The sequence below is a fragment of the Mustela erminea genome, chromosome 6 (assembly GCF_009829155.1).
Source record: "Mustela erminea isolate mMusErm1 chromosome 6, mMusErm1.Pri, whole genome shotgun sequence".
Classification (NCBI taxonomy): Eukaryota; Metazoa; Chordata; class Mammalia; order Carnivora; family Mustelidae; genus Mustela; species Mustela erminea.
This window is the reverse complement of record NC_045619.1, coordinates 117,738,326-117,764,901: the sequence shown is the minus strand read 5'-3', so window position 1 is coordinate 117,764,901 and position 26,576 is coordinate 117,738,326. Positions and strand designations below refer to the sequence as shown.

The following is a 26,576-nucleotide window of genomic DNA, read 5'->3' as shown; positions in this document are numbered from 1 at the left end:
GAAGCCCTGGGTGGTCTGAGACAATCACAGTTTTGAAGCTGCACACTGAGAGCCCATCTCCAAACCAGCAGAACTTGCCCTGAGATCTGAAGCATTAGAACACCATGCAGCATCCTCCAGCCCTTCTTCTAGCTCTTTCCCTTTCTCTCCTAGTACGTCCACATTTCTTGTGACTAATAAATTAGCGGAATGGGTATCAAGCCTATGACTTGTGGGATTTCACCTGTCCCCTGGAATCTGGGAAATGAAGCACCATATTATCATCAAAGAAAAGATATTCTCTCTTAGATCCATATAAAATGTGGACCAAGGGGCACCTGGGTGGCTCAGTGGGTTAAGCCTCTGCCTTCAGCTCGAGTCATAACCTCAGGGTCCTGGGATCGAACCCCGCATTGGGCTCTCTGCTCAGCAGGGAGTCTGCTCCCCACCCCACCTGGACTTCCTGCCTACTTGTGATCTCTGTCAAATAAATAAAATATTAAAAAAAAAAAAAGTGGACCACGTCCTTAATCTCAGAAGTTGAAAAAAACCTGTATGCCCCTCCTCCTCAAGGCCCACTCTCCTTCTCCCTTCCTTGCCTCAGGCCGACCAACCCCTTTGATCTAGAGGGGAGGTGATCTCACAGACACCCGGGTCCTCTCCCTTTTTGTCCCCCCTTGCTTCTGTTTTGTGTAGATGAAAGTAAGACCAACATTCACAACATTAAGTTAGCTATTGATTTGCTTATATTTAGAATTCAGTCATTATTCTTCTGCAGAATCTATGTGCTCATATATAACTTTAAATTACAAATTAGGAGGCACCTGTATGGCTCAGGTGGTTAAGCATCTGCCTTCAGCTCAGGTCATGATCCCAGGGTCCTGGGATCAAACCCCGTGTAGGTCTCTCTGCTTAGCAGGGAGCCTCCTTCTCCCTCTCATTCTTTTCTCTGTGCGCTCTCTCTCTCTCTTTCTCTCAAACAATCTTTAAAAAAAAATTATTTAAAAAAATTAAATAATTTATGTGGAAAATAATCCCTATGAGCCATGCAGTCTGGGACAGGTTACTTAACCCACCTGTACTTTGATTTTGTCTCTAGTACAATATCCCAACACTGGTACCATCAGGTTACAGCGACCATTAAATGAGATAGATCTCTAACAGGCTTATTAGCACATAGGAAGCTCCACATAATAGTTTCAAAAGAGCAAAGGGAAGAGGGGGCCATGGGAGGGTGCTCGTGGTCTTCGGGTGGCTCACATGTGAGAAGGGGGAAGGTGGGCCGCCTGCAGGAAGACCTCATCGACTCCCCCTGCAGGCTGGCGCCAGGGTTCCCTCTCCTTGGCACAGCCCCAAAACCTAACCACAGAGAGAGCTCCTTCCCACTGGTCCCTGGCCCCTCTCGTGCTTGGGGACATGGGCAGGGCCCGGGTGGACCTGGCTTCAGTGTGGCTTGATGTCCGCCTTGATTACCACTTGTCTGTTTGACCAAAACATAAAACTGCATCATCACATCAGAACTTGGGCTCTCTCTGCTGGCCAGCTGTGGCCTTGTCTGAAGGTGCCACAGAGAAACGAAAGCTCTGCAGGTCTCCTCCTGCTTCTCTGAGGGTCTCTGCCATCCAGTGACTTCCTTTAAACACCCTCTCCATGTTCTGCTTTTCCCAGGATAGGGAGCCAGAAAAATCCTCTAGGAACCACTGTGTGAACAGATAGCTGTTTGGGGAACGCGGCCAGTCCGCCATGTCCTCAGCAGGGCACAACCAGACACCCTATAGACCGCCTGTTCATTGATGATTACATTAGATGCTGCATTTCCCAGGGACAGATCTGCTCAGCCACCGCCAGCTTATTCATAATTTATATACAATTAAAGGGCACGGTTCAAATGAACACAAGCATATGAGAAAAGTCATTACTCATGTACAGATCAAACTGAACATTTGTCATTTCCCTAGTGACTTAACATACCCTTTGTACCTTGGGACCTCAAATTATATGAAGCGCAGGAGATGCTTCAACTCTTTTTACTTAGTCTCATTGTTGGCTCTAATCTGCTTGCTCGGATTATTCGGACTTGTTTAAAATTAGTCCTTGCTTCTCCTTAATACATGAAAATAGAAAAAAGAGGGAAATTTCTTTTTAGTACCTATCGCATTCTAAGGATGAATGCAAATTGTGCTATGATTCTTAATGACCCACCATTAACGTAGTAGGAAACCCAGTGCATTAATGCAATGCCTCTTTTCACATCATTACTCCTAATGGAACTGTTACCAGGATAATAGCTTGACCTTTAGCTATAGATTCAGACAGCAAAATATATTCTGCTTACTCGATACCTCTATTCACACAGCATATTGAGCATTTTTGGATCAATACAATGACAATCTTTTGGCCTTGTTCTAAGGCCTCATCTGCACATGTAACAGAATAGGATTTTATTTTCAGGAGATAGATCCAAGTTAAAAGTCTCTTTTAAGTTTGAATGTGATCCACGAAATAGAATATCAGTAATACAGCCTGTGGAACTATTTGTTGGTGTAGGTATTTTCTGGGAAGCCTAATGCTATGCCTTCAAAGCTCTCAGATGCAGACCCAGAAGACAGAGATTTCCCTGGCTTTTTATTGTGACTGGATGAATTTTAACTGAAAGGAGAAAAAAGAAATTGAAATTATTGCCTTTTTAGTGGGTGACAGAATATTTGAGCCCAAGATTAGCTTAGAAGGATTTGCTTGGAAGTCCCTCACAGAGTGGGAGAAAACATTCCAGAGGAGCCTTCCCTTTGGTTCTCCTAAACTTGGTTATTGACATGCGTGGTTGCTAGGAGTCATTTCGATGTTGGCATAACCCACACTGACTTTGTAATTTGGAACCACTGTTTTCTAGTGTGTGCTAATTTGGACACAGGCTTTTCACAATCTAAGAAAAGAGGGGTTGCTATAGAAATTAATTTTAGAAATAATATCACAGAGAGGGAGATGTTTACCTGGTAAGATGATATATTCAGTCATTTTTGTGGTACACATTTTCACATAAATTAACAGTGTGCTACATACAATTATTTTCTTTTTGTTAAAATAGAACTTCGAGAACCTTTTGGCAGTTCTCTGATTAGCAAGTGTTACTGTGGGCATTTGGATGTAATTCAATCTTGTTTAACTATATTCCATGAACTAAAACTTCCTAATTAGTCTAAATTCATGAGCTATTGTATCTGTTGCCATTAGAAACAAAACTGGAAAATATGTGTGTTCATCAAATATTTATTGACCTCTCGTTCAGTACAGGGCACTGTTGTCGGTGCTTTGAGGGAGACAAGATACATGAGGACCCTTGAAGTGGTCTCCAGTCTGGCACAGAAGATTCAAGGACACACCTACCCGTGGGGATAGCACAGCATCTGCCTCCCTCCCGAGTAGAGAGTAGAGAGTAGAGACCACAGGGCTTGCTCATGCCCACGGGCCGTATACTAGATGGCCTGGTTGACACTCTCCCCCATCCTCAGCCCTGCTTTCTAATCGTCTCCCTTCCTCTGCTCGGCGGAGGCTGGAGTGGACCCTTTCCATCAAGGCTCTTACCACAGCTACACGCCTTCCTCTCCCTCTCAGGTCTTGCTGGCAGCTTGAGTGACTTCACGATCCTCTGAAAGATCCTGACCCCTAGCCACACCATGTCAGACCCAGTCCCCTGTGACCACACCTCAGCACTCTCACCCAGAACCGCTCCCCCACAGATGTCGTCTATTCCAGCGTGACACTCTCAAATGCCCTTACTCTATGACACCTCCTTGCCAACCCCACTGATTCCACTCCCTGATCCCCAGAGATTTTTTTCCAAGCGTCTGAGCCTTTTTCTGGCTTTGCTTCCTCCCTAGATTTGGGGAGCGGGCAGGGAAGTGAAGAAAACAGAGGTCATGGAGTCTCACTGGCGTCTGCAAGGGCTTTCTGTCCCTGTCCTCCTGCCAAAACCGTCCAGCAGAATCCTGACCTGGGCCAAAACTGCCATCCAGTGGCACCACTCCTAGCCCCGAGCTGCAAGCTGCCACAGGACTGTTGCCACCACAAGTGTGTAGGCTTCTCTTTGGCTCGCCATGCTCACGTCCTTGGTCTACCGCTGTCCTCTTCCTCTTCTTCTCAGAGGCAATGCCAGACATTCCCCACACTCTCCCTACCCTTTGCCACTGAGTCACTGAGGTCTCAGGAGTGACTGCTCCAACCTAGACCACTTCTAGATCCACCCCAGCTCCCACTCTCTCTGGGCTCCGAGTGGGGAGTCTTCTTCCTCTTCAAGGGCAGCTCCTCCCCCCAGCCCGTTCCGGATCCCACCGCCTCAGTTCTTCTGGCGTGGTTCCTTTGACTGTCTCCTTCCTTCCCCTGGATCCTGCCTTCTCCAGAATGGAAACCATGCTCACGTCTCTCCTGCCTACAGCCCTCCCCCAACCCGCCCCTCTTCTTCTTCCCCCACTGACCTGGTATTTCTGGAATGTCATCTGTGGCCGCCCCACCTCTCCTTTGAGGGGCTCCAGTGACACCTAGCAAAGCGCTGTGCCTGACCCTCTCTTCTGCACTTCAGACTGTTGTCCCTTGTCTTCCTTAGCACCCCTTACTTGTCTTTACAGACCGCACTTCCCGGTTCTCTGGATTTCGCCAGTCCTGTGCCTTCATCTCCTTCCGTCTGGGGTTTTCTCTGGCTCTGGGCTTGGCACCATGCTCTCTTCACTCCATATGCTCTCCTGGCCAACATTTTCTTCTCATTGCTGTAACTACCACCTACAGATATGTGCCCCTTGGGTCCGTATCTTCTGCCTGGACCCCTTCCCTCAGCCTCAGGCTTCCATGCCAAGTAACGGCTAACCATCGCAGACACCCCAAATCAGCACGACCCAAACCAGACCCAGCACAGCGTGCCTTTCCCCTCAAACGTGCCGTTTCTCCCATATCTACCAGGTCCAGTCACCCCCGCCACCTGCTCTCTAATGTTTGAATGGGTCTGGTCCCCACTGTTGATTCTGTATTAAGTATTAGCTTTTTAACGTCATTTCCCTAATGCAGTGACATAAAGTGTGTTCTGTGATTCTTTGGTTTATGTATCAGCTGCCAAGTCTCCTGGGCACACTCTGTCCATTTATTTACAGAGACTTTTGAAGTAGTTCTTTTATTTGAATGAACTTTTTTTTTGATGGTGGATATGGAACCTCTTCAGTCATATTTAGCGCAATCAGCTTTTTTAAAACTGGTGAAATGTTTCTTTTTTGTTCAGTACAAGTTTTACAGTTGTAGAGAGTGGAATCTGTCAACATTTCCCCTTGCCCTTTCTTTTTAAAAAGAAACCTTTAAAACATTAAAACTGCCAGTATTTTAAATACCACCAAAGCCGGGGCGCTGACACATACGAGGTCTTGTTCTTGCACAGATGAGGGTATGACAGTGCCCAGGAGCAGAGGGAAGCGGGACTGTCTACCGAGAGGGCCACTGTCCCGCCTCCCTTGTGTCCCATCGCGGCTCCCTCCGTAGCTCCCCATACACCACTCTCCCGGGTGCAAGCACCACACACCAGAAGCTGACTCCTAGTACTGCCCAGACTCTAAGACACACCTGCATTATTGTTCGAGTGTTGACTGAGTTAGAGGGAAACACTGTGAGAATGCCATCTTTTTGTATCATCTGGCATTTAATTTTGTATGATCTTGCCCGAGATTCAATTTACCAACAGTACTAATCCATTGGCTGAATTCTGTCATGGCACCAGCAGACCCAGAGGAAGCTTTTTTTTCTCTGCCCATAAGAGACATGTACACGCATGTGGAACAAATAGAAAGAGAGATTCCATTAGATCTACTCATGTTCTATGGCCAGCTACATCCTGAGGCACCATCCAGTGTATGTGAGGGGGCTCCTGCCAGCCTCCTTCTTTACCAAGGGAACGTAGTATAGAGGTTGAAGATACCCACTTTTAGGAAAACACATTTTTTTTTCTTTTTGGGATATATTCCTATTTCAGATCTGCGTGGTTTATTTATGAAAGTATTTAACAATATTTCATATTTTCTCTCAGTCTTCACAGAAAAATACTGTACGGCTAACCACGTGGATAAACTTCCTGGCCCGAGAGACTGGGTACAGATTCTGCAGGATCAAATCAAACTGGCCAGAAGAAGGTTAAAAAGAGGCTCAGGTATGAATCAGCTGCAGGAAAAGAATCATCACCATCAGCCCTTTCCTGAATTCTTAGATGCAGCAAAGTACAATTCCTCTGCTCTAGGGCGCTTTGCTGTATTTTGTCTTTTGTCTTTTGAAGAAAAAGCTCTGGAGAAGGTGCCGTGATTTTGCATTTTAAAGTCTTACTTGAGTGAGTTCTGAAATTCAGCTGAAGGTTAAATAGTAAAAATTACATCAGGCCATTTACTTTTACTAGTATGAATGAAGAAGATTACTCATCTTGTTCGTGGCCTTGTGTGTCTTACCTGTGAAGCAAGGTCTCTCTTTTATGATCCACTTCTATTTGCGTTGAGTTTTATTTGTTTGGATCTGCATGACTTTATTAAAAAGTACCAGTTGCTTGAGGTGTAAAAAAACAAAAACAAAAACAAAAAATAATCCTCCTACCAGAAACACCGCATGAAATAGACAAAGGGATTTTAAGTTGCATAGATGTTTTTTCAAATCTGGCTTTGGCAGTCTGGAGATGGTTTTACCCAGGAACGTGAATACCAGTTGAAGTAGGACTACTTAGATTTGGTGATTTGCGGTCCCAAATGATAGTGGGCCGATTTACCAGTGAAGAATTCCTTTGAGATCAGTTTTCTGCCATCATGTAAGAATAATCATCTCTAGGAGGCCACAAACCTCTAGACGTTATTTTTTAAATAAACAAACAATTCCCATCAAACCTCAGGACGCCTGGCCCGCTAAGAGCCTCCGTACTTCTCTAGCAGAGCGCGCAGGTGTGGGAGCCAAGCTCCAGATGCTGACCGCTGCACAGCTGGCTGGTACGGAGGCCCTGAGAACAGCAGCACACACACGGGACCTGGGTCTCTGCATCACTTAGGTGCATTCACAGCATACTGGGAACAGTGACCAGTCTCCAGTGGGGAGCCCCCCAGCTCAGGCTGGGAACACCCTCGATGCAGCAAGACATGGGCGGCAAGGGACCAAGTACGTCTTCAGGGTGAAAAACCTTACAGTTCTCTTCCATAAAGTGGCTATCAGGACTCTACAGTACTTAGCTGTAGATAATTTTATTTTTAATTAAAACCTTCCCTTCCTCTTTTTTTTCCCCCCATTTGCTTTCTTTTATACGAACTGATGCTCTCCATAAACAGCAGTGGACGACTGGTATTTGTCCTTGGTAGAGACGTAGTGTCGCATCAGGCAGTAAGTTGTAGTGGAGTCCAGACCTGACGTTCAGGTCTCTCCTCTGCTCTTCACCAGCCCTGGACCCCGGGCAAGTCACTCCAGCTTCCCAGTCCTCAGTGACTCAGTCATGAAGGGACGGAAAGATAAGCCTGCATCACGAGGTTCCAGACGTACGTCATACGTAAATGTCTCCATAAACAAAACCAGTGTGCCTTCTGAAAATGTCTGCATTCGTGGGCAGCAGCACTGGGGAGGGGCTGTCCTAGGACAGGGGCCCAGGCAGCCCGCCCTGCCCGGCAGTCCTCTCTGCTCCTGTTGTCCCAGCGTAACTGCTACTAATACCCTTTGTGCCTGAGCAGGTTTCCAGGCTTGGATAATGAATAAATGATACACTCGCCCTTCCCCCGGGTCTCTCCCTTTCCTCTGCCTTCTTTTTCTTAATCTACAAATCACCGCAAATAAACTCAGCAGGGGAGCACTGGGAAGAACAGGTCTGACTTCCTAGCTCCCATCTGCCATTTCCAAATTCCTGGGACCTTCTCTGAGCCTGGGGCTCTCCGTTTATATAACAAGGCTAATACCTGCCTCAGGGCTGTTTTCAGAGTTAGAATCAGACCATGTAAGCATTGCCACTAATATAAAGCTGATGGGTAATGCTCAAAAAATGTTCAGGCCCCGATCCTCCTTCCCTTTGCCAACCCCAGAGTCAGCTTCCCTGTGCCCGCTCACTTCAGAACCCATTGCCTTTTGCCCTCTGCCCCGCCCCCATACAGAAACTCCCGCTGCATTCGCGTGGGATGATCACGTTCGCTCTCTGCTTACATTAACACTCCACTTGACCTGCTTGTTGATTTGACTCCATGGGGTCTGTTCCCCTGGGCTCTGGGGCCTCCCTGTCTTTGCTTGTCCTCCCTGTTCCCCCACACTGCCTTCGGTCTAGTTCACGGCCGCTGCCTCCTTCTGGGCGCACCTCCGAAACCCCATGGCTTGCTTTCCATTCTTGGTGCTGCTGTTATTCTAAGGCCTCACCCAGGACTTGACCCGTCCCGCCGTGGATGGCTTACCGGTTTGCCGCTCCAGATTGGCCATGTGCCGAGACCCTAAACTTCACTCTCTGAGAATTAGGTACTTCCGCTAGCTTTTTGTCTTCCCCAAACACAATCCCTCATACACCGCCCCCTTCAGCACAGCAGGCAGCGTCCCTGACAGCTAGCCCTACCCTCCTCACCCACTTCTCCTGCCCCAGCCTCACCAGACACCTCCCTGTTGTGAACCTGCTGGGCTCTCCCTGGGAAACGGCACCTACTCTTGTCACAGATCTTAAAGGACACTTCCTCCCGGAGCCTTGATAAGTGGCCCGTGCTCTTTCTGCCACCAGAATAATGGCACTCCTGTCTCTTCCACTGACCACGAGATCCCCAGGAGCAGGGTCTGCACCTGAGTCGTGTTTCTATCCCAAGTGGGTGGCACAGCATGGGTACACAAGAATATTTGTCGAATAAACCCACAAATCAGTCCGTGGAAAAGAAGACGCAATAGTCCACAACAAAAAGGTCTTACTGTTTAGCTCATCCTGGTCACGTAAGATCCTGGAAACTGTTCTACTAGTTCCTTACTTGACATTCAAATACTTATTCCATGGCCCCCCAGAAGCCACAGGGTGACAACCTCACTGAGCTCGGTCCCTGGGGATGAGGTCCCTAGGACTCCTGTGCCTGTGGCACGCACATGGTCGTCCTTGAGTGTCCCTTCCTCCTCCTCCTCCAGCGCGTTCTCCCATTTCCTTCTCTGCACCCTACCTCCTTAGTCCTCTCCCGACTTCCTTTCTTCCTGCTTCCTCCCCCAAAGGTTCAGAGTCTTGAGTCACAGTGGCCTGACCTCACTCAAGGTAGACACACTGAATAACAATTAGGAAGGTTAACTCCCCTAGGGTCACTCACTCCTTCTTATGCTAAAGGTCTTCTGCCTGCCTCAGCTTTGTTTGCCTCTCAAAGACCGTTTTATTACTTCAGCCTCCAGGAAAGTGTTGGGGGAAAGGGTCACAGTTGAATGACAGGTGTTCTCAAAGACACCTGCCCAGTAGACCACACAGCAAACTGAGCACTGATGTCATGCTGAGTGCTGTATCTCCTCAGTTTTCTACCCCAAGCGACATTCCGTTTATTAAACCTGAATAGTGTCTTTGCTAGTGAGTATTTCATTGGTCCTGTGTTGCCAAAATTCTGCCTTGGCGATCTGGACTGTTTGCATATATAGGAACTTCGTTTACCTATTGAAGAAATAGTTGAAGCCCCAAAAACAGAGATGCTAAGGAGAATCGTCAGGCCTGAGAGAAATCTGAAATTTGCCATAGCGAAGAAACCTGAATTTAATAGTCTGTAAGCCTGAAAGAGAGGGAAAGGCCCAAAGTACCCAAGACCCGGCCACTTGACTACCTTCTGGTGCTTCTACACACTGGTCCCAGGAATGCCACCAACCTCTAGCCCGAGGGGTGTTAGCATATGCCTGCCCTTCTGTTCCTCAGCCTAGAATCCGCAGAAGCTGCCTTGTCCCTGCCTGCTCCACAGAGGGTTGTGGGGAGGCAATGGAAAAATGGGAGAAATACTTGGAGCAACTTGGGAACTTGGGGAAAAAGAACTGTATGAATCCAGAGTACTGATACTGCTAATTCAGGAAAGACAGAGCCAACTCCAAGGAAGGAGGAAGGGGCTTTGTGTTACAGAACACGTGCCTCTGGCTGAGGAGAAGGGCTATAAGTCCCTGGGGGACCTGAAAAGTTTAAGTCTGAAGAGGAACCTCTGAGGTAGAAGACATGAGAAGTAGGGAGGGTGTCGAGTATACAGAGTGTATTGTGGAAAGCTATCTTTAGAGACACAGAAACAGCCTTTCTGGTATTAAAAGGAAACCCACAGGCTCAAAATGGAGTCTCTTGTGCCAGTCCGCATCACCAGATTGGGGTGTCATCCTTAATCTGCCTGCACTTTCAACCTCCCCTGGGAATGTACTCCTAACTGGTCAGTCAGGGATTTGGGGGTCAGCTCCAATAAAGTAATCGGTCACATGGACCTTCCCCGTCTCCCCGAGCAAGATTAAGTAATCTACCTACTAAGACCCTTCTGTCCCCAAAGGAAGGTGACCTTACCCACAATAATCCTTTCTTCTGTTGATGACTTTCTCGTCCTGCCTTTTAAAACCTTCATGCTTTGCCGGAGCCCTTTGGCGCTCCTGTCTGTTTGCTGGGTGGGATGCTTCCCGATTCCTGAATCCCTTCATAGAGCCATCTGGGTCTCCACATTTACTCAGGTGAATTGTATTTTTCAACTGGCAACAGCCCACATGACTAAAATAGGAAGTTTGGTTTAAATTTTGTTTCTTTGTTGTAAGGTAGTGTGGAAACATCTTCAACATATAGTTGGCAGGGTTTGTTTATTTGTTTGTTTGTTTAAAGAAAAAGGAAAATCCACTTGTAAGCTGGTTGGAGGAAAAGTTGATCTTGATATAAATTTATATTTGATTAAAAAATTTTTGTTTCCCTTGTGCTATATCTTCTATCCAGAAGCACATCCCCCCCACACCCCAGTGTCAGCTGCTGAGACCGATTAGGATGAGCTCTGGTCTCCATTCCCTTCCCTGCTTCCCCCCAGCAAACACACTTGCGCATAGTGGGGACTTTCCTCCACGTTCCTGCTTCTGTTTCCCATAGACTGGCCAGTGAGCACATTTCTTAACCATCCTGACATCTGTATTAGTAATTCACGAGGATACACACATTGCACAGATGCACGCCTGCTTGTGCAGAATGGGGTCCAAAGTGTGGACCGCTCCCCGACCCTTCCTAACCTCTCACAGGCTCAGACGGTGTCTGCCCCTTCCCTTGTCATCCCTGTATTAGCCTGAGGGCATCTTCACATCTGACCACTGGGTTTAGACGATCTGCCTAGCTATTTGTGGTGGGCACCTTGGCATACCTCTGCCTTCTCGGCAGGTCTCTTCTGCATCTGAGAAGGGGGGTGTGGTTCCAGGGCAAACCCAGCCTTGACCTACAGACCAGACTAGACCAAGGCACAGCACATCAGCGGTGACCTGCCAAATAGCTTTTCCCTTCTAGTTTCATCAAATATTGTTACACTTCATTCTCAAGCGGCACCAAAGTGGGACCCTTGCCTGGATTTCCTGAGGTTGATAGCAACTGAGCGTCCTAGATCAATGTTGGTCCCACCATGTTCTTTTGTCTTGATTATTCTTTGTCCAAATGATCATACGAACAGTGTCCCATAGATGTTCCACATCTTCAACCTTATTTACCATATTTGGTGCAGTTCCTGGGATTAGGCACAGACTCCCAACTGGGCGAGCTCATTGGCTTGCTGCTGAAGGAAGCCCACCCTGCCTCCAGGAAAGAGAAGAGCCCCACAAAGATCTGAAAGGTGGTTCTGCAGGACCGAGTAGAAATTCATTGAGGGGGGCGCCTGGGTGGCTCAGTGGGTTAAGCCTTTGCCTTCAGCTCAGGTCATGGTCTCAGGGTCCTGGGATCGAGCCCCACATCAGGCTCTCTGCTCTTTAGGGAGCCGGCTTCCCCTCTCTGCCTGCTTCTCTGCCTACTTGTGATTTCTTTCTCTGTCAAAGAAAGAAAGAAAAAAAAAGAAAAAAAAATTCATCAGGGGCTCTCCTCCCATGTAATAATTTCCTCTTGTAACTGGAATGATTCCTTTCTCAGTGTAGATTTTTAATCATTTTCATTAGGTTATTTCCTCTGAGCTTGCAACCACAGTTTTTTATTTGTGTTAGATCTAAGAGCAAAGCTGTCACTGCTATTAAATTTTTATTGAACTTGCTCAATCTTTTCTAAATTTCACAACTTGACTGTCACCTGAGAAGAAAGACTATGAGTTTGTTGGTACAGACAGATGTTATAATTAAATTTAAGGAACACAGCCGTGTTCTTCAGCCGTGTCACTTGGCCCTGTTCGTGTAGCCAGCAGACACTAATTTGCATACAATAATTTGTATATTTTTCAGATGTATACATTTTGTTTTTACAAGAGCACAGGACTGCCTAGGCCTGGTTTTTTTAAAAAGTAGGGACGGTTAAATTACAAAGGGTGGGGTTTTGTTATAACTAAAGAGAAAGTAATTATACTTGTAGAGAAAGTAACTAAAATATAAAATGAACTAGAAGTTGAAGATTTTCAAAATTAGCTCACAGTGATGCAGGCAGTATATGTCTGGACTGTTAACGGCAAAGAGATTAAGAGCCCAGGCATGAACCTGACTCACAGCCTTGGCCACTTACTAGCTACAGCCCTTTCATCTCTCTCTCTTTTTTTAAGTTTATTATTATCATTATCATTATCATTATTATTATTTTTAGTAATCTCTGTACCCAGCGGGGGCTCAAACCCATGACCCTGAGATCAAGAGCTACACACTCTTCTAACTGAGCCAGCCAGCTCCCTGTATTACCTTAGTCTCTTAACCTCTAGTAGTTTCCGTTGTCAAAACAGGCATATTAACTGACCTCCCTTGTAGGATTTTCTAAGAGTTAAATGACACGACGTATGTCAAGTGCTCAGTAAACGGTAAACATTTAATAAACGGTGGTGGCTCTTGTTGCTATTATTGGTATTATTACTGAAAATTTTTTTTAAATCCTAGGCAGTGAAAGGACTACCATGTAGTTCATCTCCCTAATGAAATTCACTCAGGCCAATTAGAAGAAAATGGTGTCTTCTCAATATAAAGATAATATATGTTCATCATTTCATAAATATTTACAATGGTTTTAAAAACCCAAAGAACAACATTTTAAATGCCTATAAGCCTCTCCTCCAGAAGGAGACACTGTTAACATTTTAGTATGTCCTGTATTTTGTCTATAAGCTTATTTAAAGATTTTTAATCTTCTCATTTATCCTCACACTTCAATCGAATGTTTTATGTTACTAAATAGTCCCCTACAGCACCATTTTAGAGGAGAAGACCAGAAACTCTTCTCCAGCCCAGCCTGGCCTTGACTGCTGTGTCCTCTCGGTGTTTTCTCTGTGGTGGATTCAGCCAGTCGGGCACACAATGGGTCTTTCACTGAGGCCAGTCAGGGTGTAGCAATCTGAGGACAAGGTGTGAGAGCATGAACTGGAGGGGAATGTTCCCGGCCATATCTGCCCCCCTGATTGGATTTAAAGCCACAGCAATAAAAACAGGAGCACAGTATTACTTTTGCTGCCCCCCCAGTCAACATTCCAACATGATGGCAAATGGTAGCCCCCACATGACTGGCCTCACACGCCCCTGTGAGAGGGAACCAGCCCAGGGATGCAGGGAGCAAATGACCCTGACGAAATGTCTTGACCTGTTCCCAGCAGGTCCCGGAGCCCGAGCACCCCATCAGTTATCGCGAGACATGGGAGCACTCTCTTTTTTGTACTTAGTGGAAGGTTCTCTGTGACTGAAGGAGATACCTTTGGAAAACTCTTAAGAAGATTAAAACATATCAGGCATGAGCAAAGGTTTGCATTTTAAAACACAGACGTGACGAATCTTTTGAAGAGACACTTATTCCTTCTGATTTTCTTTATGACTGAATTGATGCCAATTTTAGACAGGCCGCTCTGGGATCAGAGTTTCTAGTCATCTCCAAAGAAAGGCTCGTTTCCAGGATTTCCTAAGCCTCCCCCACCGGGATGGTTCTGGGGATGACACAGGAAAAGTCTACCACAGGGATTCACTGACTTCTGTCCTTCCATGATCATATTTAAACAATTCCCCCCAGATACTGGGTGGATATTTAAGCCTTGGCAAACAAGGGAAAATGAACTGAAATCATCAGTGATTGACAGAATAAGGCTCATAAGATACCAGAAAGAAATTCAATGCAGAAGAAAAGACGTTATATCATTATCTTAAAAAATACTTTACTTAACTACTGGTACTAAAATATGTAATGTGAACCAACTGAAGCTGAAAGAGGGGGGGAGAAAGTTGAAACTATTATGCATTATTGGAGTTTTTAAATTGTATTACTGCATTCAGGAAAATGAATGTGCTCCCTGAAACTAATGAGATTTGTGTTTTATGTTTGTAACCAGCAGAGGTAGCTGACGGTGATGAAAGACTGGACAGCATTTCCCTACCACCAACAGGTAAAACACATTTACATTTTCACCACCCGCTGGAAAATGCAGCACACGAAAATATTTGCATTGAAAATGTTTGTAACGTCACAGACGCAGATGCTTGAGGCAACGGCTTCTGGCCCAGACCCTAGTAATCAGAGGTTCTCAGTGCCCTGTGTTCAGAGATATTTTTACCCTGAGTCTGAAAAGCTCCCGTTTTTCTCACACTGTCTCACATTCTCGAGAGCCTCAGAACAGCAAGTCCTAAGAACTTAGTGTCATAACATCGTGCTTCCCAAAACCTGTGGGCATTAAGAGGACTTTTACATGAAACGATATTGCTTTCTAGAACAAGGATCACCAGTTTTATGATAAAATTCGTGTCCATTCTGTCCTCGTCCACCTCCCCCAAAAGGGGTTTTGAGAGGCAGTAGTGGCTCATCATGAAACAGGCACTCAGCGAATAGTGCCAGTGTATGAACAGGCCAGTCCCTCCAGCCCGGCTGCCAATTCATGGTCCTAGAAGCAGATCAGCCTGATACAACATTCCAGGCAGCATTTGCTGCAGCGGGAAGCCACAGACATCATTCTGACTTCATAGTATTTGACTCCGACCCCGGCCTCTTGCCTCTCTGTTCGCCCTCGCCTGAGAGCCCGAGGGATGGGCCCTGATCCCTGAGCCACGTGACTGCTTACTCCCTGACTCTTTATTGACCTCCCTGCAAAGTCAAACTGACCATTTTCTGCCCATAAAACCCAGACACCCCAAAAAGCCCAACTCCAGATATAGGGTGGTAAGTTTTAAGTAAAATCTAGCAAATATAAGTGGAGGAGCTAGTCTTCGTAGGAGCCCTGCTGGGTCGTGTGCTCCCTGGGAGCACCTGTCCTGAGGAGGCAAGGTGAGCAGAGCTCCCAGCTGCGGGACAGACCCAGGTCAGGGCCGTGAGAAAGCCAGGCCGTGTAAATGTCGTCCCGCTCGCTCAGTTACTCCGTGGCTAAGGAACAGATGGATGGGCACATATATGAACTGCGGCCCCTCGTGCAAAAAAGCTCTGCTTACATCAAGCCCTTACCGTGTGCAGCTGTCATACAAAAGGGAATCTAAGACTGCTTGTTTGGCTACGTTTCCACATTTATGAATTAAGATAACTGAAATGCATGATCTCTACTGTTCCTTCCCATCGTGTCCTTGTCCATCAGCACAGCTCGTATGAGCCTTGTTCTGATCACACCCAGCCCGCTCCCAGTAGACACAGGAAGTATCACCGCCAGGCATGAAACTGTGCACTTCAGGAGGCGGTCCGGAGGAATCCCCGCTGTCCCGGTTGTGCTGTCCTGGTTGTGCCAGTCCAGCCTTCCTCCCCCGCTCCCCCAGCCCCTTCCCTCCCAGAGCCCACAGTGCTGCCCTTCCCCATGATCTTCCTGACACTGTGGGCGGGCTTTGTGATTATTAGCAGTACTGCTATTATTATTTGAAAGCCATTCCCCTTGAAATAATACCTTTGCATTTTCCTGTCTGAAGATGGAGGCAGAGAGATGTTTCAGATGAGGAAATTGAACCCGGGATGGTAGAAACACCTCACGGAACTGAAAAGAATTTCAAGGAATCTGAGAAAGAAGGAACGTTAGAGATCATCTAGTCCCCTCCCTTCTTTTTATCCAGTCCTTTTATTTTACAGGTAAAAAAGCCTGAGGCCCAGAAACACTAAATGACTCTGTCAAGGTCTCCCAGCTGGTTGGTGGCCCGGCCGGACCCCGGCCTCTCGACTTCCAGCCCTTACACCGCGTAGCTTTCTTATACCTAAGCCAAAGCCAGCTTTTCTCTGCATGTTTCCTAAAGATCTTAAGAGTCACTGGATGTGCTAATCCCTTTAGGATTCCATTCCACTGTCTGTCTTCACAGTTAGAATGTCTGTTGTAAGCCTACCTGAAGTCCTCTGCTGTTTAAACTCACTGGAGTTCTTTCTCGAACCTTGCCCATGGTGGGGAGGTCCTGACGGACACAGAGGACTAGGCCAGGTCTTTCACGAGTCTATTGACGTTCGCTACAGGTTACTGAGCAGCATGATAAATAATACCGTTTATCAGTTTAGAAAAGGGGACACGAAGTCACGGATTGGTGCTCAAATGTCACAGCATTGGAAATAGATCATTTTGGTTAGACTAGTGTGTCTCGATCGCCTCAGCCCTGTTAGGTTCTGGGAACAAATACCTGCCCTCGGGGAAGCCTGGTCCCATGTGAGGCAAGCAGGGGGGCAGGGTGGGCAGTGCGCTCTGAGAACCCCAAGAAACCACCCAGGACTGGGGAACACGCTGTGTTGGGGAGACAAAAAAACTACAGAGAAAGTAAAATCAAAACAGTGCTTTCTAAAATTGACCAAGAAGGCTTCTTAATTTGAAAGAGGAGAGAACAGAGCTCACCTGGGCCTAGCAATTTTTGTCAAAAATGGGCCATCTTTTACATACTTCTAAACACTTAACAGAAGTAAAGGAAGAAAATTTAAATTAGTTTTACCACTCAGAGACAGCCATTAATGGGTATTTTCCCCCCAGACTTTTTTATTTACGCATCGGACACCCAACTACATAAAATTTTTGTTTCCTGAGAGTTTTTCTCCCTTTTTTTTTTTAACCTAACAAACATTATCCACTTTTCACAGATCTTCGTACACATTATTTTAATAGCTGCATCATGTTCTCTCTTACAGGTAAACCCTATTTTATTTAGCCCTATTCTTATCCCAGACACTATGTGGACATGCTCTAATAGTGACACAGTGTCATGGACTTTCCTGTAAAAATAATCAGTACCAATCTCCAGGGGCTAAAATTGCTCGCAACTAAAGCCTTGGCTGAAAAATCAGGATTTAAATGTGAAGCCGATACTTCACCAGTGAGGTTCTCCAGCTGCCCAGCCTCCTTGTCTCTTGCCCAGTCATAGAGAAGTGTGCGACTCCCCTTTAGAGGAGCGGTCCCCCTTCATTGTCTTGTCTCTGTTGTAGGTCATATATTTGACACCAGGAGAGAAAACACGGAAGACACAGAGCCAGATTTCACTGCCTAGACTTTCCTTTTAGTGACACTGTTCATTAGCACACGTAACTGTTCCGTTGAATTCCTTCAAAGATCCACGTAGCATTTCAGGTTCCTGCAAAGTGTGGGCGTTCTGTGAAGTTTTCCCGTCATATCTGAATAGTTGTCATATACTTTGTCGTGTGTGATAATCAAGCCTCCAATTTGGTGTTAAGATTTTTGGAAATCATTTTGAGAGTTAACTCATTCCTTTCAAAAGTCTGGCGTCAGACCGGTGAGTTCATTGTTCATTAAAAAGCAGCAGTTCTCTCTCGTTTTTTCTTTTTTTCATAAGCTCAATGTGAATATATAGAGTTTTGAAGCGTATTTATTTTAATGTGCACTGCTTGGATGCAGAATAAAGGAAAACAGCTCTTTCCAGCCCTGGGGAGCAGTCGGGAAGGCCAACATTAATTAGGCCTTCAGTGGCTTCGAAGATGAAAAAGTTGTTTTGGGGGACAGGAGAGCTCTGACCTAGTAGATGAAATCATTTGTGACATCATTTCCTCCAAAGATAGCCATTTGTTACTGAGTAAGTGCAACTTACTCAGTAAGTAAGTTGATCTAGGAACTCCAAGGAAAGAAAGACATTTCACAAAGATTGTTATCAACACAGTGACAAAATAAAAGGCGAGGAACTCAAAGTAACCAGTGACCCACATGATACCTGACAACTGTTTGCACAGAGGATATTAAACTGCAGGGCCCAGGGTTTTGGACAACCAGCCACAAAGGGACTTAATATTATATACTTTATTTGGCTCTAAGGACGCTCACCCTCTGCTTCGTAGGAAACCAACATATGAAAATAAGGGTTTACACTAAAGAGATATCTTGCCATGTGGGTTTTTGTTTTACAGAAATATTTACCTCCACATTCCCTTCTCCAAAAAGATGGTGAATTTAAAAATACTGTTTTACTTAGAAACATTGCACGTAGATCTCATTCACTGTATAATTAAATTACCATAAAGTCTTTGGCACCTGACCCAAAGGCCAAAAATTGGCCAGAAAGATATTGGGTCTGTAGCCGCGCCAAGCCAGAGGGGGAGAGAATGGCTGTCATTTCCCTAGCACTTGTTTTATGAGTCATAGAGCATTAGAGCTCCGAGTTCTTGTAGAGCTGCCCTGTCCAGGGGACATGTGCCGTAACACGCCAAGCCGCTCCCCCTGAGCTCGGGGGCGATGCGGAGTGCCACCAAAGACCAGCTCATCAGCCAAAGATGAGAGCTAGGAGGTGTCCCTGAAATGTGACAAAGCTGGTCACAGGCGTGGCTTGTGGAATCCACCTCCCTGCTGGAGAGCTCCATCTCTTTTCCGTGCGTCTTTTGTCTTATTTCTGAAGTCACAAGAAAGGTTCAGAAAAACGGTTTCCGTCACGTTCTGTAGTTATTAGCCTTTTACATTTCTAGGCCAGTTAGGAATCCCTTCCCTGAAACTGGTCTCACTGGTCATCAAGTGGCCTGATGAAGTTCTGCATTCAGGGCTTTTGTTTTTCCACAACGTGTGTTTTAAAATTTGTCTTTTGCCCCTCAGCAGGAGATATTTCTCAAGGGAATTGAAAAGATTAATTAGTGACCTTTCAACTCTATTACAGTGAGATGAGTGTGTTGCTAATAAAGGTAGAAACATTTACCTTACCACTGTGGGATCTGTTAAATACGCGTCACAAACCTTCGAAAGCACTTCCTTCCAAGACTGGGTGACAGCTTGGATTTTTCAGTACTTGAGGGGGGGTACTGCTCAACTCACAAGTATGTGCAATGCATCCACAAATTGGAAATACATATCACAAAACTGCAACAGTAAAATCATATTTTGTACATTAAAATTGTATTTGTGTTTACTTACTGTGACTACTGTTCAGACTTTATTCAGAAATCCTTTTTATAGGCTTTCTTAGTAAAAAAAAAAAAATTCCATTATCTATGGATGATGTCTCAATCTTCTGTATATATGTTTTATTAATATGTAAATATTTAGATTTTTTAAAATTACTATGTTCTTTAAAAAGAATTTCAACACAAGGCTAGTTGTGAAATGGTGAATAACATTGTGTTGTGATATCAATTCCCAAGATGCTCTTTATGTCCGTTCCAGAAGAATACAATAAATTACTTTAATTGAACATGCCTGTTTCGTGCCTGTGTGCCAGTCCTCCTGTGCTTATGAAGAGGAGTCAGGGATAATCATTAATTAAAAGGTATTTATTAATAATCGGGTGATCCTACACAGAGGGTTACATCTCCTTAGGAAGCTAATTTTTAAAAGTAAATAAATAAACTAGATTGCCACCAGAAAGACTGTCTTCAAACACAGAAAATCACAGGCTCTGCCTGGCAGTCCCCGTGAATGGCTGAAGCCGGTCCCCCTCGTACCACTGGAGCATTAAGTACGGATAGGCTTGAAGCCTAATTTTAAATGAATTAGGTAGCTTTATAATCTTCACTTAAAAGGTTAAGCCCTGCTTCTATGGAAACAACACATCAGAAGGACAAATCAGTCTTCTTTAATGCAAAGTGGCTGGTCCAACATAATCGCTTTCTTCTCCTCTCTGAACACAGGAGGGCGCTGCCTCTCATGGCCCCCACCCCACCCCAATGCTCCCCAGCCTGGAGCCTACCCAGGCTGGTCTGTCCATTCTCTCCTGGCCTCTCTTCGGGGTCTGGTTCGGGGTTCCACTTGGGAGGGCCCTGAGCTCTTCTGCAGCTGCCACAGAAGAAAGCAGCTGGGTCGAGGGTGAGAAGGCAGCAGGGCAAGGTGCTTGCAAGAACAGGAACACCCGAACTCCAGCCGCCCGGAGGCTCTCACATCCCCATGCCTCCTAGAAGCTGGGAGCCTGACACCAGCCGGCCCCAACTGCCATGATGCAATGGCCCAAGGCCCTAGGATGCCCTCGCTCCCACACATTTGTCAGCCAACGGACAGCTCTAAAGGGCTCTCCAGGGCAGTGTGGGGGGCCCAGGTGCACCATGGGAGGCGTCACCAGGAAGGGGACCATGTCCCATCCCCACAGACAGAAAGCTCACAGACTTCCTTTGTCGCCTCCCCTTCCACAGGCCTGGCCTCACAGCATGATTGGGAGCAGTCGCTGGCTCATTCCCCAGAGGCACCTCGAGCCCAGCTCGGCCGTTCACTAAACACCCACTGTGGGCAAGTGCTGCATTGGCTCGGTCCAGCAGGGACACTTGGAAGCAAGGGACAGAGCAGTGAGGGCCAAGACTGGGGAGGTCGGCCCCAGACCAAATAGGCTAGGCCGTGCAGACCATCCCAAGAAATTGGGAAGACATAGGGCAGGGGTGGGAGGTCGCGAGGGCCCCTGAGGCACCCTAAGAGCTCTTGATCAGATTCATAGAACGTATTGATCTGTCTGGCTGAAATATGGTACATTGACTGGGCACAGGCGAGCCTCAAGTAGGGAGTCCCCTTAAGAAGCTGCTGGAATAGCTAGTGTTAGATCGAGCTGCCATGAGGACACAGCCCTGAATGCCCAAGCAGGAGAGATCCAACAGGACTAGCTTGGGGTAGAAAGGGGAGTGCAGCTCTAGGGAGGGGCTCTGGTTGGGGAACCTCAGGGTCCTTTGTCCTCCTTAAGGTAGGGAACACGGAGAGGCGCCATTGGGAGAAGAATGACATGTGCGTTAGGGTGTGGAGGTGACTCCATTCATTCATTCAACATGTGTGTGTTGAACACGTAGAATGTGCCTGGTGCTGTTCTAGAGGCCAGGAGAACAGTGAGCCAAAGTCCTCGCCAGGACCATCATTTACAAAGTGTGAGCCCTGAGGAAACACCAGGATATAAGGTACAGTATGCTCCTGAACCAGAGAAGGCACTTGAACTTGTAGCTCACCCCCAAACTAGAGGCAATCAAGATTCGCAGCACCCTTCATGCAGCATGATTCGAGTCTCAACTACACATCAGCACAGAGCGAGTCCTAACCCGAGGCTCACAAGCAGCCTCCATCAGGTCACAGGCTCCGTCTGTCTGCCCACTTACCACTCACTGACACTGCCTTGTTTAACAACATGATTGTTTATGGCCTGTTTTCCACTGGCATCTAAGCCTCATGAGGTCAGGGACCTTATCTGTAAGACCATGAAGGAAACGTTAGAAGCCCTGGTTCAGACATTTTCTGGATGTCACTCTCCCCAAGAAGGGGTGGACTGTGACAGATGCGGGGTGTTGTGTGCTGCCCTCTCCTTTCTTCTGTCCCCTAGTCTTCAATCCCATGCCCTTTCTCTGTCCCTTTATGGACACTCTTCATCAACAGAGCACAAGTGCCACACAAGACATGTAGGTGGGACCCATGAGAATTTGGGAACTCAAATGATTCAGAGCAACCCTTCGAATTTACACAAATCATCTCAGTCTGTACTTTGTAACCTCAATAGTAGGCAACAGATAATTCCCCCTAAAACTACACACACACACACACACACACACACACACACACACACACACAGACATATGAAATATACATATGAAAAAGCCAAAGAACAGTCTGGAAACAAAGCCCAGATGGGATAACCTCAGTATGCTGTGCGTTACACATGCTGATATTTCAAAAAGACTTGATACTTAAGGGCCTTTTAATTGTGTGGGTTGGGTTTTTTTGTTTTTTGTTTTGTTTTGTTTTTTGCCATTTTTATCTGTTAATGCTAAGAAATAGAGGGACATCTTAAACCTAAAGTTTGAAACTAAGCTACTTTAGATAATTCCTTTTAAAATACTTCCCCAAAATGCAGCTGATGGGAGCATGGGAAATGGAGGCGTTGGTCAGAAACTGGCTCTCTTGACTTTCAGGTGTTCACACACTCCACCACGCCACCGTAACAGATCCAAAACGTGGAGGGCCCTCGATGTGAATACGGAGAGAAAAATCAATTTTACAAAGGAAATTGAGCGTCCTAAATTGGTTCAATGAAGTGGTGGACCAATTGCATATTCTGGTAGAAAAAACGACCTCCTGCTCTACACTAGCAACGGGCAGAAAAAGAGAATACATTAGAATAGATGGCACTGACTCTGTATATTACTGAATTAAGCATCCTCCAAAAGTGATGTATTTCTAACCCCTGGAAACCAGAAGCAACTCAGCTAACAACCCCTATGCTAACCCTATCCCCCTCTTGTGAGGAATACTGTAACACTGCCCGGTTAGGGGAACTATTTCACGGTGTGAAGCATTGCTACCTCCTTCCACTCCTCTTGCCAGTTCTCCCTGTAACAGACAGACCCACAGCTGTGGACAGCCTTGACTCTCATCATGAAGATTCTCATGATGAGAAGACTTTCATCATGAAGATTTGGTTTGTGTGCTGTACTGTTAAAGTATGTCTGTCCTACCCACCTCCATCGTGTTGGCATTCCTTGGGGGCAAGTACCACAGCTCATCTTTCCTGTACTTTGTCCTCATGGGACTGGCTCACTAGTCCTGGTGGTGTGGGTGTATTTCAGCATCGGGCTGAGTCCCGGACACAGGCTACCACCTGCGTGAAGCAAGAGGAGCCAAAATGCACCTCGATCATGCCCAAGCTAGCAAAATATATAGTTTTAGAAAATGAACAAACTCTCAAAGACCAAGAAATGACTTTTGATTGGAAAGTACCCAGTGACTTTGGAGGTGGGAAGGAGAAGGCGGTGGAAGTTGACAAAATTAGTCTGAATTCATTGGACAGATTGAATGCAGGAGAAGAGCCAAGAAAATGCTTTAGGATCTGTGACAGAATCTTACTCCCCTCCCTTCATTCCCTCACTTAAACATATTATAAAACTACAGAAATTGAAGCTGTGGTTTTGGTATAAGAATAGATCAATAAAACAGAATGGGAATTTAAGGAAAACCTTACCTATAGAGACATATAGCATATATTAAGGATATTGTAATGACAAGAGGCCTAAATATAAAGGGGGTTCAAACGAAATACAGATTTTTTTTTCCCCCTCTAACTCAGAATGGCCCAGAGTGGGTTGCATGGTCCATACTGATGGTAGGTAGCTCTGTTCCATGAGGTCATCTAGAAACCCATTCATATCTTTTTTTTAAAATTTATTTATTTATTTTCAGCATAACAGTATTATTTTTTCACCACACCCAGTGCTCCATGCAATCCATGCCCTCTCTAATACCCACCACCTGGTACCCCAACCTCCCACCACTTCAAACCCCTCAGATTGTTTTTCAGAGTCCATAGTCTCTCATGATTCACCTCCCCTTCCAATTTCCCCCAAACCCATTCATATCTTATTGTTCTCTCATCTCCTAGAAGAGGTCTACAACCATGTTGTCAAAGCTGGCTCACCAGGAGAAGTCTGTTTGAGCCCATGTGAAGGTGGGGAAAAGTTACTGGAGGGGAACTATTTCCTTAGGAAAACTTGATTTGGGGGTTGCATAGATCACTTCTGCTACAACAAAGAAGGGGCTAAGAAATATATTTCTAGTTGGATGGCTATGTGTCCAGCCAGAATTTGCATTCTGTTACTACCAAGAGGAGTGGGAGAATGGATACTGGGGACAAAGAGTTGTTGGTTCCACAAATATCATTTTAAATGGCGGGAGAGGACAAATGATTTGATAAATAGCGTTGAAGGCAACCAGCCAGCCATTTGCAAGAACAAAATCAACTCAAAATGGATCATAAACCTAAATGTAAAAGCTAACACTATAAAACTTGAAGAAAACAGAGAGGTAAGTCTTCACACTCTTGGGGCAGGTCATGGTTTCTTAGATAGGACACCCAAAGCACAAGTGACAAAGAAAAATAGATGAACGGGACATCACAGAAATAAAACACTTCTGTGCTTCAAAGAAAGTCAAAAGACAACTCACAGAAGGGAAGAACAGATTTCCGAAGCATATATCTGATAAAGAGTTTATATCTAGGATATATAAAGAACTTTTACAACTAAAAAATAAAAAGATAACCCAATTTAAAAATGGGCAAGAGATTCCAACAGACTTCTCTAGAAAGATATCTAAATGGCCAATAAGCTGATAAGCACATGAAAAGATGCTCAACATTACAGTCATTAGGGAAATGCAAATCAAAGCCGCCAGATACCACTTCACACCCACAAAGAAGGCTGGAATCAAATGACAGACAACAGTGTTGTACAAATGTGGAGAAATTGGAACCCTCAAACATTGCTGGTGGGAATGTAAAATGGTGCAGGCTCTTTGGAAAACAGATTGGCAATTCCTCTAAAAATTAACATAGACTCACCGTAAGACCTAGCAGTTACACTCCTAGGAATAGACCCAAGAGAACTGAAAACGTGTACACAGAAGACTTCTACATGAACGTTCAGTCTATAGTATGTGAATTTTCTGTGTATGAATTCTATCACAATGAATAGGTCATAAAAACTACTGATAAAGTTAGACCCTCCTACCTTAACCTGTATGTGCCAATTGATTCCAGGTATTTCAAGGATTCAAGCAAAACAAATAATAAAAATACTAGGAAGTTTTAAATTCTTATTTCCATAAGCTTGAGGAGAGAAAGGATTTCCAAAACATGAAGAAATTATCAAGTGAAAATGAATTCATTAACTAAAAACATTTAAATTATACTTTCAAAATTTTACCAAAAAAGTTTAATTTTTTTTTTTAAGATTTTATTCATCCATTTGAGAAAAGGAGAGAGAAAGAGAGAGAGCACACAAGTGGGGCGGGGAGGGACAAAGGGAGAGGGAGAAGCAGACTCCCCACTGAGCACAGAGCCAGAAGTGGGCTTGATCCCAGGACCCCAAGATCATGACCTGAACCCAAGTCAGTCGCCCAGCCCACTGAGCCACCCAGGGGCCCCTTAAAGATTTTATTTTCAAGTAATCTCTACACTCAGTGTGGGGCTCGAACTTACAACCCTAAGATCAAGAGTCACATGACTCATGGACTGAGCCAGCCAGGAGCACCAAAATTTCACAAGACTTAATAGCAAATGACAAAATGAGAAAAATATTTGCAAACTAAATGGTTGTTAAGATTATACTTATTACACATCCAACTCATAAATCAAATGGCCAGTAAATACTAAAAGGCTCAAATGAAACCAAGAAATACAAATTAATTTAGTACCAGGAAATATTTTGGTTATTCATTCAACTGGCATAAGTTTAAAGAAAGGTTACACTAGTGTTTCTTGTAATGAAAGGCACTTAGATACGACCGATAGGCACGTTAATTAGTACAGTATTTCTGGGGGGTGGTTTGGCAACATAAATCAAATTTGTTCAAAACCTTTGACCCAGCAATTGTGCCCGAAGGAATTTTTCTGAAAGCGATAAAGATCTACTCAAAGATCAAGCCACAAAACCACAGCGTGTTCATCACACATAGCTAAAGTAATAAAACCAACCAACCAAGACAATTTACAATGACCAACCATAGTTTAAATTCCAATACCTCCTTAAAATGGGATACTATGCAGCCATTCTAAGTGGTGTACATAAAAATCCACAATCAGTTCATTGAAAAAAAGCAGGTCACAGAAAAATAAATACTGCAGGATCTTTTTTTTTTGAATGCAGAAAATCATAGAAAAAAAATTCGAAGAGAGCATACACCCACCTGTTGATCAGTTATCTCTGGATAGTAAGATTATAGGTTCTTTAAAAGTTTCTTCCTGTTGGTTACCTAAATTAATATTGCGATCAAGAACATGCTGCTTTTGCCATGAGAAGGGAAATTAAAGATTTTTTAATAATGTAGGAAACTGAATGGCGTGGAGAAATGTGGTATGCTTACCGTTAAATAGTATGTTCAGCCTGTTCGTACTTCTTAATTTCAGAAATGCACTTCTTTTTGTAAAGTCAGAAGTCATGGTCATTGCAACTACAAACACAGCCAGATTGCAGGATGTCCCCAAAATGTATACCAATAGCCACCTACTGCTTTAAAAAGGTACAGATGAGGGGCGCCTGGGTGGCTCAGTGGGTTAAGCCACTGCCTTCGGCTCAGGTCATGATCTCAGGGTTCTGGGATCGAGCCCCACATCGGGCTCTTTGCTCAGTGGGGAGCCTGCTTCCTCCTCTCTCTACCTGCCTCTCTGCC

At 45.2% G+C, this 26,576-nt stretch overlaps 1 protein-coding gene across 11 annotated transcripts in view; it reads left to right on the top strand.

Annotated features, from left to right (window-relative positions):
• BEND7 (BEN domain containing 7) overlaps positions 1–23,574 on the top strand; it is an 83,701-nt gene extending 60,127 nt beyond the window's left edge. For 2 of the 11 annotated variants that reach the window (XM_032349446.1, XM_032349438.1), the window contains 2 exons: positions 6,038–6,157; positions 14,424–15,002. In XM_032349446.1, coding sequence (XP_032205337.1) covers positions 6,038–6,157; positions 14,424–14,575 — 272 coding nt within the window. In that variant the 3' untranslated portion in view covers positions 14,576–15,002. Of the gene's footprint in view, positions 1–6,037; positions 6,158–14,423; positions 15,003–15,972; positions 19,726–20,581 lie in introns of those variants that run through there. The other 9 variants (XR_004287129.1, XR_004287128.1, XM_032349442.1 and 6 more) reach the window with 9 other exon arrangements.
• The last annotated feature ends 3,002 nt before the right edge of the window (positions 23,575–26,576 follow it).